The sequence below is a fragment of the Bos grunniens genome, chromosome 8, assembly GCF_055505025.1.
Source record: "Bos grunniens cultivar Pamir isolate PY7600 chromosome 8, Bosgru_T2T1.0, whole genome shotgun sequence".
NCBI lineage: Eukaryota > Metazoa > Chordata > Mammalia > Artiodactyla > Bovidae > Bos > Bos grunniens.
In genome coordinates this window covers 85,116,561-85,138,239 of record NC_141172.1, presented here as the reverse complement: position 1 = coordinate 85,138,239, position 21,679 = coordinate 85,116,561, and the positions used below count along the sequence as shown (strand labels likewise).

The 21,679-nt window shown below is 40.1% G+C and overlaps 1 protein-coding gene across 1 annotated transcript; it reads right to left on the bottom strand.

Annotated features, from left to right (window-relative positions):
- Nucleotides 1-9,774: 9,774 nt before the first annotated feature.
- LOC147367601 (uncharacterized) lies at nucleotides 9,775-21,396 on the bottom strand. Its single transcript, XM_086315655.1, has 2 exons — nucleotides 19,381-21,396; nucleotides 9,775-9,819 (listed from the first exon to the last, which is right to left on the bottom strand). Exons 1-2 carry the CDS (start codon nucleotides 19,671-19,673, stop codon nucleotides 9,801-9,803), a joined length of 312 nt encoding a protein of 103 aa, XP_086171781.1. The 5' UTR covers nucleotides 19,674-21,396; the 3' UTR covers nucleotides 9,775-9,800.
- Between the last annotated feature and the right edge of the window lie 283 nt (nucleotides 21,397-21,679).

Genomic DNA, 21,679 nt, shown 5'->3' with positions numbered 1-21,679 from the left:
ATACAGCCTTGATGAACTCCTTTTCCTATTTGGAACCAGTCTGTTGTTCCATGTCCAGTTCTAACTGTTGCTTCCTGACCTGCATACAGGTTTCTCAAGAGGTAGGTCAGGTGGTCTGGTATGTCCATCTCTTTCAGAATTTTCCAGTTTATTGTGATCCACACAACCAAAGGCTTTGGCACAGTCAATAAAGCAGAAATAGATATTTTTATGGAATTCTCTTGCCTTTTTGACGATCCAGCAGATGCTGGCAATTTGAGCTCTGGTTCCTCTGCCTTTCTAAAACCAGCTTGACCATCTGAAAGTTCACGGTTCACGTATTTTTGAAGCCTGGCTTGCAGAATTTTGAGCATTACTTTACTAGCATGTGAGATGAGTGCAATTGTGTGGCAGTTTGAGCACTCTTTGGCATTGCCTTTCTTTGGGACTGGAATGAAAACTGACCTTTTTCAGTCCTGTGGCCACTGCTGAGTTTTCCAAATTTGCTGGCATATTGAATGCAGCACTTTCACAGCATCATCTTCCAGGATTTGAAATAGCTCAACTGGAATTCTGTCACCTCCACTAGCTTTGTTTGTAGTGATGCTTTCTAAGGCTCACTTGACTTCACATTCCAGGATGTCTGGCTCTAGGTCAGTGATCACACCATCGTGATTATCTGGGTTGTGGATCTTTTTTGTACAGTTCTGTATATTCTTGCCATCTCTTCTTAATATCTTCTGCTTCTATTAGGTCCATACCATTTCTGTCCTTTATTGAGCCCATCTTTGCATGAAATGTTCCCCTGCTATCTCTAATTTTCTTGAAGAGATCTCGTCTTTCCCATTCTGTTGTTTTCCTCTATTTCTTTGCATTGACACTGAGGAAGGCTTTCTTATCTCTCCTTGCTATTCTCTGGAACTCTGCATTCAAATGGGAATATCTTTCCTTTTCTCCTTTGCTTTTTACTTCTTTTCACAGCTATTCATAAGGCCTCCTCAGACAGACATTTTGCTTTTTTACATTTCTTTTCCATGGAGATGGTCTTGATCCCTGTCTCCTGTACAATGTCATGAACCTCCGTCCACAGTTCACCAGGTAATTTGTCTATCAGAGCTAGTCCCTTAAATCTATTTCTCACTTCCATTGTATAATCATAAAGGATTTGACTTAGGTCATACCTGAATGGTCTAGTGGTTTTCCCTACTCTCTTCAATTTAAGTCTGAATTTGGTAATAAGGAGTTCATGGTCTGAGCCACAGTCAGCTCCTGGTCTTGTTTTTGCTGACTGTATACAGCTTATCCATCTTTGGCTGCAAAGAATATAATCAATCTGATTTCGGTGTTGACCATCTGGTGATGTCCACGTGCAGTCTTCTCTTGTGTTCTTAGAAGAGGGTGTTTGCTGTGACCAGTGTGTTCTCTTGGCAAAACTCTATTAGCCTTTGCCCTGCTTCATTCCGTATTCTAAGGCCAAATTTGCCTGTTACTCCAGGTGTTTCTTGACTTGCAATTTTACTCCCTGGTGTTAATATTTCTCCTAGTCATGAAAACAGATGTCCACAGAAAGACTGGTACAGTGTTTATAGTAGCATCAATCAAAAAAACCCCAAATCTAGAAAAAAATCCCAAAATCGACTAATCAATAATCTAAATGTGATATATCCATACAATAATATGCAGCAGTAAAAAGGAATGTTCATGTATGTTACACAGTGAATTAACTTAAAAATATGCTAAGTGAAGGTAAAACTCTTAAGTTCCATTGCTACTCTATGCTCTATTTCTGTAAATAAGCAGTAGGCCTTATGTAATACATTGCCCTCTGCTGACCTTATTTTATATTCACTGTTTTAAGAGCATTTCTTTGTGATCTCTCCCAGCAGATTCAAATTTCTCCTCTTAGAGATCAGGTTTTATAACTTTTAATGTGTTAGGTTGAAAATTTAGCTACTGCTTATTATGTTCCCATATCTTAGAAAATATGCTCTGTAATTATTTCATTCATCAAATGATCTCTATGAGGTAGATTATTACGATTCCTATCAAATAGGTTAGAGAGATGACAGGCCATGCTAAGACTTAGCTTCAGAGACTACTTTTCTGAACCAGGAGTCTCTTCTGGAAGATCATGTTGACTGTACATGATGTGCCCTAAAGCTGTGTGTGCTCCCTCAGCTGTGTGACTCCATGGACTGCAGCCTGCATCTCCTCTGTCCATGCGATTTTTCAGGCAAGAATACAGGACTAGGTTGCTATGACCTCCTCCCAGGGATCTTCTCAACCCAGGGATCAAACTCGCCATCTCCTCCATCTCTAGCATTGACAGTCAGATTCTTTACCACTGAGCTACCTGGGAAGCCCCCCAAAGGTATATGTGCATTTAATTTAGGTGTTTGTGTGCTTTTACTTAACTACTGACAAGTTATTCAGGATAGCTTTGGATATTTTATATATATATATATATAAATATATATATATAACACATATAAGAAATTTTCTTCTTGTCTAATTGCTGTGGCTAAGGCTTCCAATATTATGTTGGAAGAGAACTGCTGTTACTATTCAAATGCATAAAATGTTTCAATTTCTGAATGTCAAAATGCTCTCAGTTCTAACAGAAAACTTTATTTTTATTTAAAGCAGTTTTAATAGTCTACCAAACTCAGGATTGTTCCCTGACCCATTTTCGAGGATGATCTGTTTCCAAGGTGCTGACATCTCAGCACCAGGAAGTGGTTTCTGGTCCACATGTTGTCTTGGTCCTTGCACACTGTCACTTCTAAAATCTAGGTTTCTGAAACATGGTCTTTGACATTAAAGACTTTTCCCTATAGCATGTCATGCTCCTGTTCAGGGTCCTACCATGGTCTCCAGATACCAGAGATCCAGTCTCTATCATCCTTACCCAGCCACAAAATTCCTTGCCAGTTGACGGTCTGGTTGAAAGAGGAGTGAAGGTGAACACCTTCACTCCTCTTTCAGACTGACACATACTTAAGGGCTTTCCTTTGACTTCTCTGTAAGAGCATACTCACTCACTCTGTGGGATAGTTCATTCTTCTCACAGAACTACAAGTATGGAGGTGGGCAAATCTAGGACACTGTCTGAACAGGCTCAAAGATGTCAGAATCCTGGGTTGGCAATGACCTCCCTGCTTCCCTGTGGTCTCAATGTGTCTAGAGTAGCTCTGGTCATCACACAATCACATTCAAAGTTAAGCAGCAGGGTCCAATACAAGGCAGTTTCTCCTCCAGAAAAATTCCTCTTATGAAAGCCTCTCCCCCTCCACCACTCCTTACATCTGATTGGTCAGCTTTTGGTCCACCCCTACGTCAAGAGGTAAGGCACCTTTCCTGAGAAAGAATCCATACTTCAGGAACTTTTGAGGTTCTCCTGGAAGTCATTTGGGTAAGTGTTCCACAGGACCTCCACAGATAGCCACAGCACCCCTCCAACCCTTACTGATGAGGTTATCAGGCTGTACAGTCTTCCCTACAGGTCTCCCAGCTACGCTGTAGGGAAAGGGATATTTGCAACGGCCTCATCCTGGATCCCCACCCCAATCCATTTATGGAATTCCACAATACCCATCCCAGAGCACTAAGTGCAGGGACCATTTCTCCAGCACTCACCAAAGTCTAACTCAAGTCCCATTCCCTCCTTATTGTTTAGTTGCTAAGTCATGTCCAACTCTGTGAACCCGTGGACTGCAGCACACCAGGCTTTCCTGTCATTCACAATATCCTGGAGTTTGCTCAAACTCATATTCATTAAGTCGGTGATGCTATCCATCTCATCCAATCGCCATTCCCTCCTTACCTGCTGGTAAACCTATTGGGGTGGAAAGTTTATTACCATTTTCTTCTGCTCTGTTGCCATTGTGCAACTCATTATCAGTCCTCCAAGTTTAGCTTTAGACAAATTTATGCAAAATTACAAAAAGTCATTTAAAGTACCTGCTTCTGGCATTAAATTTTCCAGAGGCAATTTTGGCACTCAAAGCCAATAATCTGTCCTGTGGTCATTGCTGAGTTATGTGCTCACCATGGTGCACTAAGCTAAGCCTTTTAACCTAATTATAATAGTGGAAGAACTTCAAAGGTTAACACAAAAACATGTGTTATTAAATGTACCACTGTGGTCAGGATGAAGGGGACATAGGGCATTATGTGAACTCTGTACTTCCTGCTCAATTTTGCTGTGAAAGTGAAGCTACTTTAAAAAGTTTTAAGAGGGGAAAAAAAAAACTTTATTAGGTTTAATGTTGTACCAGGCCCAGTGGTGGGAGTATATATATCTTAGGGTCCCTGCTGGTCCCTAACCAGCCTTCACCTTAAAGTCCCTTCTGACTGAACCTTTCCATTTCTACTCAAACTTTTCAAGCCTGTAAGTCAGCGGTGGAACAGTACCCATTAGTCTTTATGTCACGTGTTTTTCCTAATTCCCTCTGCTGTTACCTGCTCAGTCTGAAAATTGGCCCGTTAAGTCACTTTCCAGCCTTCCTTGCAACCACAGTAGTGTAATTGCAGCACCAACTGATGACTCACAAAGGAGTCACTACTTGGTGTCATTGGAACACTCTTCAAACTGGTTTGGCGGATGAAATGTTCTTGCCCTTCCCCTTATGTCTTCCTGCCTGAAAGAGGAGTGATGGCATTAATAACAGTCATTGTGACAAAGAGGAGACCTTAAAAATGGGAACCATGTGCTAGAGTTCAAACACATCTTTCTAGAAAAGCTAGAAAGAACCTAGGCAGCAATCATGAAGCTTCCTTACTAGCACTGGGTAACCGTCATATATACTTGAAATGCAAATTTATCTAAGCTACTGATGTTAACAGCAGTTCAATTACTCCACCCAGATTTTCTTACAGAAAAAATATCCTTATACCAAAATAAAACTTTATGAATCCCAAGAAATACAGCAAAATTTTAAGTTATGAATCCCAAGAAGTTAATATACCTGCTTCCCTCAGGTGGGCCAATAACCAAACTTTTTTTTAGATTTATAATACTGTGTCAACTTCAGGCATACACCGGTGATGTTTTTCATAGGTTATAAGATACTGAATATAGTTCCCTGCATTATACAGTAAATCCTTATCGCATATGTTATGTATAGTTTGTATACATCTCTTTGCCATCATCCCCCAACTTCCTCTCTGGAATAATCTGTTATTAAAAATTCTTTTTGTTGTTGTTATTAAAAATTCTGAGTGTTACATGTTGATTCACTTGTATCATCTTTTAGTTTTCACATGTATCAGTGGTATCCTATTATCAGTGGTATCCTATCTGACTTTACCTTAGTTCTCTATTCTTGCTGCTGCACATGGCAATCTCATTTTTTAATGCTGAGTAATATTCCATTGTTTGCATATACACACCTTAAATCAATTGTTGATGGTTGTCCTTGCTATTGTAAACAGTGCTGCTTTGAACACTAGGGGGCTTGTACCTTTTTCAATTAGTTTTTCCTCCCCCAGATACATGTCCAAGAGTGGGACTGCTGGATCCATAAGGTAGCTGTTTTTAGTTTAAGAACCTCCATACTGTTCTCCATAGAGGATGAAGCAATTAACATCACCACCAACAATGTAGGTTTCCCTTTTCTCCATAACTTCTCTACCATCTATTATTTGTAGACTTTGCTTATAGCCATTTTGACTTAAGTGAGGGGATATCCAATTGTGGTTTTGAATTTCTCCATGTTAAACACTTTCCATGTGCTTTTTCAACCATCAAACTTTTCTGAAGGCACTACATCCAATCCCCAGGAGCCCCTTTCCAGCTCACCTCCCACTAAGATCCCAACCACAGGAGGCAAAATAGGAAGCACAAGAAAGAACAATCTGGAAAATCAAGTTCGATGGGATGGGGGAAAAATGAAGGTTGGCTGGTGTGGCCCAAAGATTTTAACAATAAGATGGTTAAAGTTCATTTAGAATACCTTTATAAGCAAAATTAGGGAAATTCTGAAAAATTAAAATCAATTTACAGAGGAAATTAAAGCCCCAATTGGTCAGAGGTGTGGAACATGCTTACACCTCCTGACCTTGCTTCCACTGGATCATTCTCTGAACTGGAAACAGGATGGGAAACTTCACTGACCCGATAGTCTTTTAAACATATTACTGTTCAAATCATTTGAAAAAATTTTAAGCTGCTCCCCAGTATGGTTAAGTGTTTGAAGTAGGCTGGAGAAATGAAGAGGGATAATGAACAAGGTAGTGTCTACTTTAGAAGACTCACTAGAATGAGAATTATTTCAAGAAAGTACAATGTCCTAAGCAGATGTAATTACTACAAAGACAAAACCATCTCCAAAAATGAAAGAGCAGGGTACGGCTGGAGTTAGCTTCACTAATACACATCTGTGAAGAGCAGGATCAGCAAATTACTGCCAAGAAAAAAATTAACTACTTTAACAGACCTTAAATCTAATACAGAATAAAAAATTGCATCTAAATCTGAAAGGATGGTTAAGAATGATTTAAAAGCACCAAGTTTTAGAAGTATTATTTTTATTAGAAAGATATTTAATAAAATATGTATATATCTTATAACCTTTCATTTTTGTCGACCTTCCAGTCCTTGCACATATTAGAGAGAGATTCAATCACAGGATTATATACCAGAATGGGTGCTCAGTGCAATGATGGATTCCCACACTATGCAATACCACCCCTAAGAAGTGCTCCAGATTTGAAGTCCAGAAAACAAAAAAAACTAGCAATGCATAAATACAGTGTAGGAAAAAGCAGAGTATTTCAAAAGTTTCATTAAATGCCTTCTGGATAAAGAGTTACAGAGGGGGCTACAGCTGGCAGTGTCATGAGCAGAAAAGGGAACATGACCAAAAACAAAACTATGCTTTCCCAAACTTTTCAGCAACCCCAAAGTGAGATTACATGAGCAACTATACTTCAGAAGTCTTAAATTCTCAGCAGTTGATGTTCATATAATGCTGCTGTTTATAAATCACTAAACCAAGCACTGCTTCTTTGGTATGCCAGCAATGTTTTCATTCTTGAGAAACTCTCCAGAAAAAAGTGTTTACACCAAAGCAAGGTACCAAGGAAACCGGTTACCGTGGTATAATAAGGCCCTAAGAAAGGCAGCAGGTCGTATAGTTACCTCCTTGTGGGCAAAATCCCTGCCCGAAAACTATGCAACCTACTACCTCTTCCTAGGAACCCATTTTTTTCTTGCTGGTCTTCTACTTAGTAGATGGACTTCAAATTAACCTGTTAAATTAGGCCATATTTTGGGGGGGGGTTATTTCAAATTAAAACCAGTTAGAATTCACTCACTGATAGCTTTTACAAAGGCACTGGCCAGAATTCCCTGGCAGTCCAGTAGTTAGGACTCCATGCTTTCACTGTCGAGGGTCCAGGTTCAATCACTGGTGGGGAAACTAAAATCCCTCAGGCTATACAGCTAAAAAACAAAAAGCTGGCACCACAGACTTTTCAAAACATTTAACAAAGTACTAAAATATGATTTCATAAACTCTCCATCTCTTTTGATAAACTAGAAAATCAGATGACAGTATGTCTAAACCCTCTTCACCACTGTCAAGTGAAGCTAACTTACAGTCTGTCCCCTTTAGATGCTGTCTCCTAGTTACAACCAGTCACTTCTAGGCCCAGGTTATCTGGGGTTTTGACCCTTGACGTAGAGTAACCAGAAGCAAATTCTGACCATGGTTTTTGTCACCATCAAAAACAAGCTTTCAGAGATTGTCTCACTGTACCATAAGGTACTTTTAAATGTTTTAAAAAACATAGTACACAACCATTTGATTCAATTGCTAGGCTTGACCAAAAAGGGTATGAAATGTATCCCTGAGTAATAATAAAAGATATAAATTCATTTTTCACCAGACCTTAGGTATTACTTAAATTTCCAATCACAAACTTGTGATGATATCCATTCTGGAGGCACATGTACTGGAAACCCACAAAAACAACTTGCCAAAAATTTCTTGAACATTCCCACTTTTCTTTGGCACACCAAAAGGTAATGACTATAAAAGGCCCCCTACCCAACAGGTCTATGTCTAGTTTGAAGACCAATTCTGGAACCATGCAGGTTTCCATCTATATGTATGCCAGGGATGAACTAAAAAAACATAAATCTAACCGAGGGTAAATCACCTGGTTTGGACCCATCCAGGAGAGAATTTGATATTTTCTCTCATGCAAAGTTGCTGCAGCTTACAGCACTGTACAATGATTGCCTAAGATACTAAGATTCATGACGATGGAAATATTTGAGAAGAGGTAACCTCTCTCTCACCTACACTTTGCCTCTTTCTCTTCTCCCAAAATAAAACAAATGGCAAGCACTTAAAACATGGAGCATTAGCTGATTATAAGGGCCCAAGGTAGCATTTCCTTGGAGAAGGAAATGGCAACCCACTCCAGTACTCTTGCCTGGAAAATTCCACGGACAGAGAAGCCTGGTAGGCTACAGTCCATGGGATCATAAAGAGTTGGAGACGACTGAGCAACTTCACTCACTTTCAAGGTAGCATATGACTTGGCCATTGGAAAAAAGCTGAAACATGGACTTTTTTAGGAAAGTCCTAAAGTTCCACGATTAGAAAAAAGCTAATCAAGGGTGTTAAAATTAAAACATCCCTTTCAAGCATTATCCTCACATTTTCTTTAAAACAACTATAGACTTTCTAAACTGACAAGCTTCAGAGGACCTCCCTTTGTGAATGAAGGCTCATTTCAGGTTTTGGGGACCAGGGCAAAGCTGACATCTTAAGGACTTAAAAAGAGAACGAGAGCTGAACCCAAGAAACCATTTCTCCTTTTCTAGGCTACAGAGTGAAGGTGTCCAAATCATCACTGCAACAGTAGTTACAACAATGCCTAAGGTCACATAAACACCAAATTGGGGACTGAATCATAATCAACCTGATTTCAATTTAGCTCAGACAGTACTTTTCCAGTTTGTATTTACCTTTCCCACCTAGGATCTCACCTTGGACATCTGTACCAGGGGCAGTTAACCTGTTCACAATTACAAAAATGCATGGTGCCCTATTAAGATTTCTTGAAAGTTATATACTTTCTCCACTCTTTGAGATTTTTGCTCAATTTCAAATTTCTAAAATACACCATATGTGAAAAATGTAAATTTTTCACTGTGTCTATTGTAGGTACACCATACTTGAACAGAGAATGTTATTATCAAGGACTTAAGTAAACTGTTAAGTACAAAGCAATGTCAAAATTAATTCTTCCAAGTTTTAACATCATCTAGACAAAAACAAAATGCAGCAAGTCTACTCCTCAGGGAAGGCAATAGATTGTATAGTTATCTCCTGAACAGGGTAAAATCACTACCCCACAACTATACAATCTACTACCTCACTCTGATAGAGCAATCTTTTCTTCTGAAATGAAGACTGCAACTCTTTATGGTGCATTATCAACATCAATCAAAATAAAATATACACTTATTCCAACATGCAGAAATGAGAAGCAAAAAGTATCCCAATCCCCAATCAGTCTAGTCTCTAAAATAAGCAGCAACCTGAACACTATTAAGAAATGCTGCACTACAGCATTTTTACACAAGTCAATCTTAAATGCTGCACAATTAGTTATCAACTGTGTGAGGTTGTTTGGATGCAGATTTTTCTATCACCTTAGGAAAGACAGTAGATTGTATAGTTATCTCCCAGTGGTGGGTGTGACCCTAAAACTATACAACCTACTACCTCATCCCACAGTGAAGAGAATGTCCAGGGAGAATGCTGAAACTGGACCAGAGCTGGGCATCACAGGAAAGCTCTCTCCTAGGTAATCCTGGTTCTCCTGTGTGATTAAAGGAGAAAAAAAAAAGTATTAGACTACTTTCATTCACTGAATGTGAACTAAGTTGAACTGAAACAAACCTTCCAAAAATCAGCAATTTAAACTGTAGCAATATTCATGATCTAAACAGTACTTTTATTCCTTATATTTAGTATTATTCTAAATTCTTAGCTATCTGAATCCATGTATTTATAAGATTCAGAAATCATGATTTTATTGCATCTTACTTTATTTATAAACTTTAATTTTCTTAAGTTATCAGAACACTTATCCTTCCCTTGAGAAACCCAAAAACTCCATTACAAAGGAGGAACAGAAGATCCTCTAAAACACAAAAGTTCTGTACAGTATGCATAATCTATGATTAAAGGAACGGCAAAAAATATACAGAGATTCTAATTTTTAAATTAACGTACTCATGTATTCCATGCCGGCAAAGAAAGGCACTGTGAAGATCAAAGTGTGGAATCAAGCTATTTAACGTTTTGGTACAATACTCTCTGAACTAAGCAATATGATCAGCTTAGTTTTATAATCTAAATCTTACAAAGCTAAATCATATTAAACATCAGTCTTCAATTTACTTATTTCATACTTAACAGACAGCTACCACAAAGATTTCTTGATTTGTTAAGGAATGCACCAAATTTAATGTCAAGGAAAATTACTAAGTGGTGACTTACTAACAACCAAAACCTATAATCAAAACCATTTTTATGACATACAGCTCCATGTTATTAGAATTGAAAGTTCAGAAGTAACCCCTATACATTGGGTCAACCAATTTTCAACAAGAGTGCCACAACAATTCAATGGAGAAAGAATAATTTTCAGCAAACAGTGCTGGGACAACTGAATACCCACACGCAAAGAGAATAAATCTGGGTCCCCACCATATTTAAGTAACTTAAAATGAATAACTTATTTTAAAGAAGGGTAAAGAATAGCCATTTCTCCAAAGATATGATCAATAAGCAAAAAATGGCCAAAAAGTACATAGAGAGACACTCAACATCATTTATTACTCATTAGGGAAACCTGAATCATAATGGGACAGCACTTTCAGATCCATTAGGATGGCCATAATCAAGAGAACAGAAACAAAGGAAGCATTATTGAGGATATAGAGAAATTATATTCCCAACTACAGTTGGAATGTAAAATGGGTCAGGTGCTTTGGAAAGTTTAGCAGTTCATCAGAAAGTTAATTCCACTCATAGTTATATTCCTAAGAAAATTAGACACAAAACTTGTATATGAAATGTTCACAGCATTTGGAGTCAACAAAAGTCAAGGTTCAAACCCTGGCCCAACCTACTCACTGCCACTGAAGCCATGTGCAAGTAACTTAAGCTTTTCTAAGGTCTCTGTAACATCAATTAATTGGACTAAATCATCTGTAATGGTAAGGGAAAAAGATTTACCACACCCTCGATATACATATGGCCCAACATTAAGCCCCTTCATGTGTGCCATCTTATGTAAGTCATATCATCTCTGTTTTACATAGGTGGAAACTGGTGCCAAGAAGTTTAATAACCTGTTCCAAATTATTGAGATCTCCAAACTTATCATATCTGAGCCCATTTCAATTCTACAAGGCCAGATGATGATTCAGGCATGAACATGCAAAAAACCGCCCCTAAAAAGTCAGGGCTTTACAAGCCACTAGATGGTGATTGCAGCCATGAAATTAAAAGATGCTTACTCCTTGGAAGGAAAGTTATGACCAATCTAGATAGCATATTCAAAAGCAGAGATATTACTTTGCCAACAAAGGTCCATCTAGTCAAAGCTATGGATTTTCCAGTGGTCATGTATGGATGTGAGAGTTGGACTGTGAAGAAAGCTGAGCGCCAAAGTACTAATGCTTTTGAACTGTGGTGCTGGAGAATACTCTTGCGGGTCCCTTGGACTGCAAGGAGATCCAACCAGTCCATCCTAAAGGAGATCAGTCCTGGGTGTTCACTGGAAGGACTGATGCTGAAGCTGAAACTCCAATACTTTGGCCACCTCATGCAAAGAGCTGACTCAATGGAAAAGACCCTGATGCTGGGAGGGATTGGGGGCAGGAGAAGGGAATGACAGGGGATGAGATGGCTGGATGGTATCAACGACTCGATGCATATGAGTTTGGGTGAACTCCGGGAGTTGCTGATAGACAAGGAGGCCTAGCATGCTGCAAATTCATGGGGTCGTAGAGTCGGACACGACTGAGCGACTGAACTAAACTGAAGTGATCTTTCTCCAGAACCAGCAAGTGTTGTATTAAGTCGCTCAGTCATGTCTCACTCTTTGCAACCCCATGGACTGTAGCCCGCCAGGCTCCTCTGTCCATGGGATTCTCCAGGCAAGAATACTGCAGTGGGTTGCCATTTTCTCCTCCAAAGGATCTTCCCAACCCAAGGAATGAATCCAAATACTGGTCCATGACAGAACAGTCAGACAGACTGGTCCAGACAGAACAGTTTACATCTCCCACTCCATTCCATTTTTGGCAGAATATAACAAGTAATGGGCTTGAAAATTTGAGTACATATCTACTGTTTTAACTTTTAATAAAGTTTTCAAAATCCAATACATGAATTTTGAATATATATTTTTAAAATTAAAAATTCATTATTAACTTCAGTGGGGGTTAAAAAAAAAAAACCCTGCATCAAGTTCTTCTACTCTTCAGCAGATCTCAGGTGCCAACTTCCCATTTTCAGATGGCAGGTCTATTCTAAAAGAGCCAGTTTATACCTTAAAATCTATGTCCAAGTACATGTACACTCACACACAAGGACTTACATAAAGACAACTTTCTGAAGCATCATTTCACATCTATCATCTGGAAAATTAATTAACAAATTCATCTTCTCATTTTAGGTCTACTATGAAGGGTAATAATGCAATATACAATGCCATATCTTAAATATAAGTATCAGTAAGTGAGAATACTGAACCAGCATAGTCCTTACTTTTAAAATGACAGCCAACAGTAAAACCAGCTGATACCTCTACCACAACCCTCAAGCCCAGCCCAGTTTTCTCATCTAAAACGTCTCAATCTTCATCAAACATAGGAATCTAAGATTAAATAAACACTGAATCTAAAAATGTATTCATTTTTCAACTTTGGCAAGTGTGGCCTGCTTATTTCATACTATTTAAGTTGGGAGTTTATGGGTGAGCAGCACAGCGAACAGGTATCTACTATGTAGCATCACCATTCATAATTCACAAGAAAAATATTTTGTATTTTTAAACAGTACTCACACATACACCAGAGAAGGCAACGGCACCCCACTCCAGGACTTTTGCCTAGAAAATCCCATGGACAGAGGAGCCTGGTAGGCTGCAATCTATGGGGTCGCTAGAGTAGGACACGGCTGAGCGACTTCACTTTCACTTTTCACTTTTATGCGTTGGAGAAGGAAATGGCAACCCACTCCAGTGGTCTTGCCTGAAGAATCCCAGGGACGGGGAAGCCTGGTGGGCTGCCGTCTGTGGGTTCACACAGTCGGACACGACTGAAGTGACTTAACAGCACACATACACGTCTATACATACGTAACACTAAATACTAGTATTACGGTTGCTTTAGTCACCAAGTCATCTCTGACTCTGTGCTGTGCTCATTTGTGTCAACTCTTTGCAACACTTCGGACTCCTCTGTCCATGGGATTTTTCCGGCAAGAATACTGGAATGGGTTGCCATTTTCTCCTTCCCAACCCAAGGACTGAACCCATGTCTGCTGCACTGTCAGGTAGATTCTTTACCACTGAGCCACCAGGAGAGCCAAATACTAAACTAATATAGTAAGATACTAATATTCAATACTGTTCACAAATGAACACTAACTCCTACTCTTTTATTTTATACATTATTATACACATATATTGACTTTATGATCCACTGATGGTTTTCAATCTTCAGTTTTTCAGATTAACTCTGATTACAGCAAATTTTGGAAACTAAAATCTAATAGCAAAGAGGAAGCAATGTTTAGTTAAGCAAGCTTTCAGAATACAATCCATGAACTAGAATTTATGGATTTTAAGAACCCATGGAAATGTTCACTAAGAAATAAGGTTAAATAAAACTCAACATACACACTGATCACAACTATACAATCTTTGGCTGGAGAAAGAAGTTATGTAGCTGACTAACGTGTTTTCATTCCTTAAGATTTTCCCTCTAAAGCGTATTTCAGAATCAGAGATCCAGTTTGAATCCCGGTTTCTCATTTACCTTGTCTTCAGACACATCAAGTGATAATCTCTCAGCTTTTGTTATTTCAACTCATAAAAATCAGACAAATCTTACAGGGATGTTAAGAGGAATTAGAAATAAAATACAAAAACCACAAAGTATACCAAGTGCAGAGTGGATGCTCAATAACTTTCAGCTACAACCATCAGTATTAGACAATTCTAAAACATTCTTAGACAAGACTATCAGCTAAAACTATCCGAATGTGACCTTTTACATATTTTCTTTTCTAACAGTAACACAATTTTACATGCATTTTCTATCCTGTTCACTTACTACCTCAGTCTGGAGCTTGAACTCCTCCCCTCCCCATTAAATACCCTAGTGACCAAAAGTCTCAACTCAACTTGCACAAAATGTTTCTGTGCAACATGGCAGTACAGGAAAGGAGTTTACAGGTCAGGCAACTACGTGGCAGCTGTGTTCTTTTTCAAGTTAAATAACCTCCTTGAGGTTTAGTTCTCATCTCCAGTTGGAACCTAACATCCACACCTCACAGGACTGTTCTGAAGATTAGGAACACACACAGATCATCTTAGTGATCCATCTTAATGACATCTTAGCTGACATACTTAACAAATGGTAACCATTTTTCTTAATAAATTAAACCTATTTGAGAAACTAAAAAAACTAAGACTCCACCTGCAACACAGGAGACGCAAGTACAATCCCTGGGTTGGGAAGATCCCCTAGAGGAGAAAATGGCAACCCATGCCAATATTCTTGCCTGAAAAATACCATGGACAGAGGAGCCTGGTGGGCTACAGTCCAAAGGATCACAAAGAGTTCGACACAATTGAACACAGCGCACAGCAAGACAGTTATTTTACCTTCTTGGGTATACTTGTGACAGTCAAAAATACTTATCTTCAATTAAATCATGCATCAATTTAAAATGTCCTGTGAAAAGGCAATCTACTTATTTATGTTTATCTATATTTATATTAAAGTTTCTAACACTTTTAATATTCACTTATATCTTGGTAAACGATAATGTATGACATCATATAGTTTAATATACTTGTATAGTCAACTTTGGCCAGAGTTCTTAACTTGCATCCATAATCAGCTTCAGTAACCACCAGAAATTGTATATACAATTTCTCTGCAAGTTTCCATAGTTTTTGCCACATCTGCAAAAAAGTCTATAACCAAAAGAATGTTAACTGCCATGGCATTAAAAACACATTTGAATATATATTCTAAAGGCTACATATTAATTAAAATATATCAATACCACCTTTGCATTTATCAATTTTCCTACTTAGTCCAAACACAGGCATACCCCATCTTTTCTACATACTTAATATCTATTAACACTTTGTTATTCTGAGCTAAAATGTTGTTTTCTCCAGCAATCTAATATCTCACCTTTTATATTTACATACTCCTATAAACAAAGTAGCTCATTAAAGTTCTACTTTTTACATATTTCCATCTCCATTTACATGCCATCTTACAGGTGACTAAACATTTTCTTTTTTTGGTCAAACTTTTATACAAATACAACGAAGCATTTCCTTTAGTCTCAACACCAAGTTTCACTTGATGATAAACACAAATCAAAATTAGAACACTGGTTACTTAATACAATTTCCTTCAAACACTCAGTTGAATATTAATAAAATTATCTGATGATGATGGCTGAATATTTAAACATAAATACATATACAAATTCTCCAATTGTATTTTGATTCCTTTGACAGAATATAGGCATTATTTTTAGCCATGGATTGCCCCATGAAGGTTAAGTTGACAAGTGAAATTGACAAGATTAAGTTTTTGGCTATAACTAAGTTTTACTAACAAAATTAACCCACTTTTAATCTAAGATCTTAATTTCTTTTTTGAGAGGGGCTGAATTTTTTTAGATGGAGGTATAATTGACATATACCATTGTATTAGTTCCAGGTGTACAATGTAATTTGTTATTGTATAACTGTGAAATGATCACCACAGTAATCTAGCTACATCCACTAAACTTGTTATCCTACCAAATACTGCACTAAGCCTGAGACTCATGTTGAGACTCATGTTAAGTTTTAAAAGCTAAGTACTAGGTCATGTTTTCCAAAAGGACCATTTCCTTTCATTCACTTAGACACATAACATAAGGCATTCTAGATTAGATGAAACTATCTAAATTCTGAAATTTAAAAAAATGTCAGTTCAATTCCCAATATTCCTCTGAAGATTCTGCAATGCAAATTGTTAATCTAGGGCCAACATCCCTGCTGTTAAGTACATTCTAAGCTACCTCCCTATATTCTGCTACACACCCTATAATGCACACAAATATTTCGGGTAAAGCAGAGTACTCCACTTGGGTGACTTGTTCTGCTTAGTGGTCCTTATATATACACCATTATTTCTCAATCCTATCATATTCGACCTTCCTATCCTTAATTATACTGATATGTACCCAGGTTGAAAAGTCACCGTTTAATTCACACAATCCCCAAAGTCAAGAAAAGGTGGCTTCTTGTCATTAAATCCAGATTCCCCAGTTTACTATAACCAACCGTATCCTTAGTCTACAATGTACAAGAAAAATATTCTATAACTGACTAAAAAACTGGGGAGAAGGGAAGAAACGGCCAAGTGAACAAGTAGTTTAACTTCATAATGAATACTGGCACAAAGCAGAAAAAGCAGATTAAAGGAACATCATCATTAATATCTGCTATTTTAAAACAAATCATTCAAAATCTCCTAAAACATTCCTAGAGAAGCAAAAGTGATACTTAATGAAAGCATAGTTGTCATCTGCCTCAGAGTCCTTAAATCTTATACCCAGAAAGAGCCTAAGAAATCAACTGATGAAACTGCCTCACATTTGAGATGAGGCCACAGACAGAGGGGACATTTTCAGCTGATAATCTGAAACACACTTAGCCAGAGAAAGCCAATTTCTGAAGAGCAGCTAAGCAATCCACTATCCATTTGGTGTGGTAGTCAGTAGCCACATGTCACTCGAGCACCAGAAATGTGACTAGCTCCAAATGAGATGTGCTGTTACCGTAAAAGACACTCTGGATTTCAAAGACTTAATATAAAGCAAAATAAAAAAGCCAGTAGCTCTCTTTTTATCCTAAGTGACTGTGCAATGTTTAGTACACCCACAGTCAAAGATCATACAGTGATCAAGCCTTCTTTATTCCACCCGAGGTCACATTAGGGCAATGTTGACAACTCATTGCTGGGGATCCAAATTCTCATCCTGTGCTGTGCTAAGTGGCTTCAGTTGTGTCTGATTCTCTGCGATCCAATGGAGCCCACCAGCCTCCTCAGTCCGTGGGTTCTCCAGGCAAGCATACTGGAGTGGCTTGCCATGCCCTCCTCCAGGGGATGTTTCGGACCCAAGGATCGAACCCACGTCTCTTATTGTCTCCTGCACTGGCAGGCAGATTCTTTACCACTAGCGCCACCTGGGCATGTACATGGAAAAATCATTCATCAGTTAATATTCTGGGGTGAAGAGCTTTTACTGTCTAAATAAAAGCTTCTCCAGATTTAAAAACATTAAGTGATTAAAATGCATGCTGGCCACTGATTGCTAGCTCCTGAAAACAAAAGTGAAAGGAACATGTTCCACCAAGTATAAATAACCAGGGCCACTTTTAATACTCCTTAAAAGACCAGTGATATAAATGGGGGGGGGGGGGGGGGGGAACGCATTAGAAGAAATGTTCTCCAAACTTTTTTGATACTCATCTTCAGAGAAGTATTTTTGAAGGAATAAACATCATACAACAGAATCATCAGTTTCATATAACAAACTATTGATACTATTTTCTGTTTTTAAAAAATTCTGACCACCCACTGACTTGATTTCATAACCCAGTAAGTCAGGACCTACAGTTTGAAGAACTTGATTTAGGATTCATTTTCATCAATTTCCACTACAAAGCTATTAACTGTTCAAAGAAAAAGCACACAAATATCTATAGTGTGTTGTACTCTAAACCAAGAAATTCTAGTTAATGCTAACCACTCCACTCTCAAAGTTCACAAGTTTCACAATACTACCTAACTGGGTATAGTAAATCAAACACCCTCAAAAAACCACCGAAGTAACTTACAAAACGTTACTTAACTACATATATTTTCTGAATATTCTATAAACGAATCAGACTGCCATACAGCAGAAAAACTTGGACAAAGGACACTTATTATACTTTCTGAACAGCGTTTCAATTTAAAATTTAACGTTTTAAACAAGTGCGTGATTTTCTGGCCATCAGAAATGAATGAGGACTGCTAAATGAGGTTTTTACTCTAGCAACTGCGTGCCAAGAAAATAATCATCAGTAAAGTTACAAATAAAAAAAACTCATCCAGTCTTCTGATTTACTTAAAGAATTCAACATTCACTATCCCCGATGCCTTTTCCCATTTGCCAGCCCTCTCAAAATCGAGAAGTCTATTTTAAAAAGCTTTAGAGTTGACCTCTGACACAGAGGCAGGGGGGCCAGGCCGTACTGTAAAAGTTGGAAAGACTGAAGGCCATCGCTAGCCAAGGACATAAAGGTTACGCATTCCTCACACCGGAATCCTCCAGGAACGTGCATCAGCCAACCTGCTTCCAGGGTGTGCAGCCCCCAAGTCAGGGATGGGGCCGCTGGCTGGGGCCCAGGTCGCCATGCATGAGCCCGTCCCCCCGGGATCCCACTTCCTCCCGCCCGCCCTCTCCACTGCCAAGGACGGCCGCAGGGGTGGACCGGCTGCACAGCTGCTCCAGGACCGGAGGCTGAGTTAGGCCGGCGGATTAACAGCAGCGAGGTAGCCCAGAGCCTGCCCGCCCGCTTGTCCCGGCCCTCCCCCGCACTTCCTACCTTCCCTCTGGCATCCCAGCCCCCAAGGCCAAGGTCTCCCCTGCCCACAAACCTGATAGCGGAAGTGACGTCAGGGGACCTGGCGCTGTCCACAGCCAGTCACGCCATAGCGGGAGGGAACGCTGGCCAATGGGCAAGGCGCGGGGGCGGGACTTCCCCCGCCCAAGTTTGATTGAAGTTGGGGGAGGGGCGGGGTGAAGAATGTGAAGAATGACCCCTCCCCCCGTCCGTGAGGCGCTGGGCGGGAAGCGGAGGGGGTTGGGACCGACCACGCCACGCGGCGCCCATCCCCCACCCGCGCCACCACCTACTGCGGCCTCTGCTCTCAACCCGCCCGCCCAGCTCGCTCCAGCCCTTCAGGCCTCCACCAACCGGTTCGCAACACTCCCGTTTTCCCACCGCCGCCGGGGGGGGTCCGAGAGATGGAAAATGGCGGCCCCGCGCTCGCCGTCCCGCCTCTGTACCCACCTCAGGCTTGCGGAGGAGGCCGCCGCCTGCCGCTGCCCTCCGCGGGGACAGCCCAGCCCTCGCGCCCGCCGCCCGCCGCCACCCGAGAGCTGCACACGAGGACCCGGATGGAGGAGGCGCGGGCGGGCGGGCCGCAGCAGCCAGAGGGAAGGCAGCGCGGGCGCCGGGAGGCTGAGGCAGGGGCGGGCTCGAGAGCAGCGCACGAACTCATTGGCGGGACCTTTTGACTGACGTGTGTGTCGCCCTTTTGCCTCAGCCGAGTTGGGCTGGCCGGACCCCACTGGAGAAGGCATCTGGACCCGCCCCGTACTGGGCGGCCTTCGGAGGAGGGGCGGGCGGGACCCGCCCGGGACCCGCCCACTTTGCCGCTCCCCGTTTCTTATTGGACCGCTGGGAGAGTGGTGGCGCAGAATCCTGCCTCTGCTTGTGAAGGACCGGCGCCGTCACGTGGCCTTCGAAATCGCGCCGGGCTGCGGTACGCCGCGCTCTGGCTTTAGGACGGTGTACCGCAAGCCTCACAAAGGACTGTCCCGCTCGCCGTCACCCACTCCGCGCCTCCCCTCGAGGACTTAGACCGACCCGCTTTGCCTCAGTTTACCCGCAAGTAGGTGAAGCAGTCCTGTCCGCCGTTTGCCCCAGGTTTTGAAGATTCTTGTTTTTTCAAAGTAATCCATAATTTTCCTAACTTAATAATAGCTTAAAACATGGTTCGTCCATGCCGATTATAACTTTCCAAACTCCGGAAAGCACTGGTTGAGTACCCTTTCAGATCTCTTTATGGCTGGGAGTCCACCACCTGCACCTCACTGTTTCTCTTAACTCACTGCTACTTTGTGCACAAGATACTAAAAAAAGACAAAACGCATTCTCATGGATAACAGAACTGTTTTTAACAGCACTAAAAATTTACCTGGTGCGTCTACATTTATGATCTCAGATGGCACTATGCTAGTATTCGTCTTAGTGCATGCAAAAAATGCCAAAGTGGTTACTTAGTTAATTTTGTGGGCTGAAATGAACAAGAGATGAGACAAAACTTGAACTTGGACCTGAAAGATGAGCATGATTTAGGACTTACAGAAAGAAGATGTATTCAGAAAGAAGAGCATAGGCCCACTGGGCTGGCTGGAGTTACGCTGTAGAGAGATGGAATCCTCATCCTTGTCTGTCCCCAGTACCTATCACAGTAGGAGTGTGGCAGTCTGGGAGTGTAAAAAATTCTGTCGAATGGAACCAGTATCAATGATGTAGGCTGAGGTGGGAGGAAAATGCAGAAAGGAAACAGGTCAGGATGTTGTTCAGTTTTGAGATGAGAGGTGATGGGATTCAGCTACACAACAGCGACCCCACAGCACTATGAACTTTAGTGACGTTTTCTTCACATGTTCACCTACAAGTGGTTAGTAAGGTTGAAAAAGTATATATGAATTATATTATGCTCTACTTTCCAATCCGTGCTTCATTTTCTACCCTTGAAGGCCAACCAAACAATGCTGAAGTCTATAAAGAAAAAGATTAATAGATTTGTCCATATGAGTGAAAACACAATTAAAAAAAAAACCTTTAAAGTTAAAAGACAAGTGACAAATTGGAAAAACAATTTTGTATAATACATAGCAAACAAACATTAATTAGAATGTCTAGTGGTCAGGAGCAGGGACCTGAAACCAGGCTGCTAACTTTGAACCCTGATTCTACTTCTTCCCAACTAGACAGCTATGGACTTACCAAACCACTTATTCTCTCTGTCTCGGGTTCTCATCTGTAAAATGGAGATGACAACATCAGTTACCTTATAGTATTGTAAGGATTAAATGAGTAAACTTTACACGTGCTTAGAACAATGCTAGATAATAAAAGCATTATGTAAGTGTTTGTTAATGTTAATCCTTAATATATAAAGTGGATTTTTTTCAAATCAGTAGTTAAAAGTGAATGACCCATTAAAATATAAACAAAAGATAAACTGTCAGTTCAACTGTCAATCTTATTAGCTATCAAATAAATACAAATCAAGTTGTCTCCCAGGTCATCATAGGTCATCTCTTAAACATTCCGTGAATAAATATGATGGTGATGTAAACCTAAATTTATCAGTATAGGAAGACTGCGACTTACATTGTTATGAGAGAAATAGGTATATGACATGACCTTATAAATTTTAAACAGTTACCTCTGGGATTACTTGCAAACTTTATTGTCTTTACACCCTTCTTGGCAGTAAGTATGAATTGCTCTCATAATCAGGAAAAAAGTATAAAAGTTATCCAGAAACATTTATTTGTTCCCCCATAACCCT

Bases quoted from the DNA above. Each gene is read 5' to 3' on its own strand.
- LOC147367601 (XM_086315655.1), bottom strand. From the start codon at position 19,673: ATGCCTTCTCCAGTGGGGTCCGGCCAGCCCAACTCGGCTGAGGCAAAA.